Raw genomic sequence first — 1867 nt, 5'->3', positions numbered from 1 at the left:
ATTTTTTTTATATTGGGGAAGTAGAAATGAAAGCAGCTCCTCTAATGGACCCTATTCAGTGGCAGCTTCTTGGTCCATAGGGTTAAGGAAGACTTCGAGGAAATAAAAGTTGTTTGGAAAAATCCAGGTGTAGTTGCTTTGTATGTTGTGATGAGTGGAAGGGATGAAGTGAAGTGTGAAAGCCCCTCACAGCCTCCATCTTGCCTCAGACTATGTCCTGGAACCCTAGGGTGGAGAAAGTGCTGCTCAGTCCTGCTTCTTGGGTTTGTTGACAGCCACATAGTGATAAAGAATGACAAGCAAGAAGAGCAACATGCCCAGCACGTTGGCGAAGATGGCAAACTGCATGTCCATGATCATCCTGACCAGCTCCACTTTACTGCACTGCCTCCAGCACACCAGCTTGAGGTAGGAGCCCTGGACCCAGCCATGTTCTTTTAATCTTGGTCCAATATTGTGGGGGCAGGACCTCTTGATTAGGTTGTTTCCATGGAAATGTGACACTCCCAATTGTGGGTGTGACCTTTGATTAGATGGAGATGTGACTCCACTCCCTCAAAGTGGTTCTTGATTAGTTTACTTTGTAATATGCTTTAAAGTCAGGTAATGCAAGACCTCCCACTTCATTTTTCTTTCTCGGGGTATTTTTTGCTATTTGGGGCACCTTACTCTTCCAAATAAATTTTATTATTGGTTTTTCTATTTCTATAAAGTAACTTGTTTGGATTTTAATTGGTATTGCATTGAATATATAAATCAATTTAGGGAGAATTGACATCTTAACTATATTAAGTCTTCCAACCCATGAACGTGGCAGGACATAGACTTCTTTAAATTTATTTTGTAGATTTGACTTTGAAACTTTGACATAGTTATAACACAACATTAGATTAAAAAAAAAATTGACCAAAACAACATTTAAACAAACAAGCATTTGTCAAGTTGGTAGCCTGACTACATAGAAAGGAACTATTTCAACACCTTTAAAAGAGTAAATTGGTATCAATATCCCTTTTTAGTTTATTATGTATTGTAGTGGATAGAGGGAAGTACCTGAAACTGTTGAGCTGTACTCCAGTACCTGAGATTCTTGAAGATGATTGTATGAAGATATAATGTTTACAATGTGACTGTGTAATTGTGAGAAACTTGTGATGCTCCTTAGGGATAGATGAGTAAAAATGATGGATAAAAAATAAATAAATAAATAAATAAATAATAGGGGGAAGGGGTAAAATAAATTGGGTAGATGGAAGCACTAGTGGTCAATGAGAGGGAGGGAGAAGGTTTATGGTATGTATAAGTTTTTTTCTTTTTCTCTTTATTTCCTTTTCTGGAGTAATGCAAATGTTCTAAAAAATGATTGTGGTGATGAATCCACAGCTATGTGATGATTTTGTGAGCCATTGATTGTCCACCATGTTTAGAAAATATGTGTGTGAAGATTTTCCTCAATAAAAAGAATTTAAAAATAGAGTAAATTGGTTATATATTCTTAGTGGAATATACTGTAAAGACAAACAATTTTAAGCTATTTTCAAAACCACATTGTTGAAGATAGTGCTGGTATTGTTATTCTAAGACTGTTGCACATGAATTGTGAGATAAATTAAGTGAGTATTTATGTTGGTTCATTGGGAACTAGGATTTTCTTTTGGGAGAAAAAAGAAACAGATGAAAGGTACAGTTACGTAAAAACACTGTAGTACTGAATTTAAACAGGAAATATCAGTATAAACTCATATACAAGTTATCTTTGAAAATAAATTCCTAGCCATATTCACCGAATAGGACTAGAAGCAAGAATTTACCCCAAAGCAGTGTGTACCCATAGTGCCCACATTCTCTAAATCTCACCAAAAAAAAG

The 1867-nt window shown here is 35.8% G+C and overlaps 1 protein-coding gene across 1 annotated transcript; it reads right to left on the bottom strand.

Annotated features, from left to right (window-relative positions):
• Positions 1-246: 246 nt before the first annotated feature.
• Positions 247-360, bottom strand: LOC143668478 (dolichyl-diphosphooligosaccharide--protein glycosyltransferase subunit 4-like). The gene has a single exon (XM_077143228.1). The coding sequence runs from the start codon at positions 358-360 to the stop codon at positions 247-249; it is 114 nt and encodes a 37-aa protein (XP_076999343.1).
• Between the last annotated feature and the right edge of the window lie 1507 nt (positions 361-1867).

Source organism: Tamandua tetradactyla, chromosome 24 (assembly GCF_023851605.1).
Source record: "Tamandua tetradactyla isolate mTamTet1 chromosome 24, mTamTet1.pri, whole genome shotgun sequence".
NCBI lineage: Eukaryota > Metazoa > Chordata > Mammalia > Pilosa > Myrmecophagidae > Tamandua > Tamandua tetradactyla.
Note: the sequence above shows the minus strand (reverse complement) of the source record. Positions and strands in the feature narration are given on the sequence as shown.

Coding starts and splice junctions, on each gene's coding strand:
- LOC143668478 (XM_077143228.1), bottom strand. CDS start 360: ATGATCATGGACATGCAGTTTGCCATCTTCGCCAACGTGCTGGGCATG.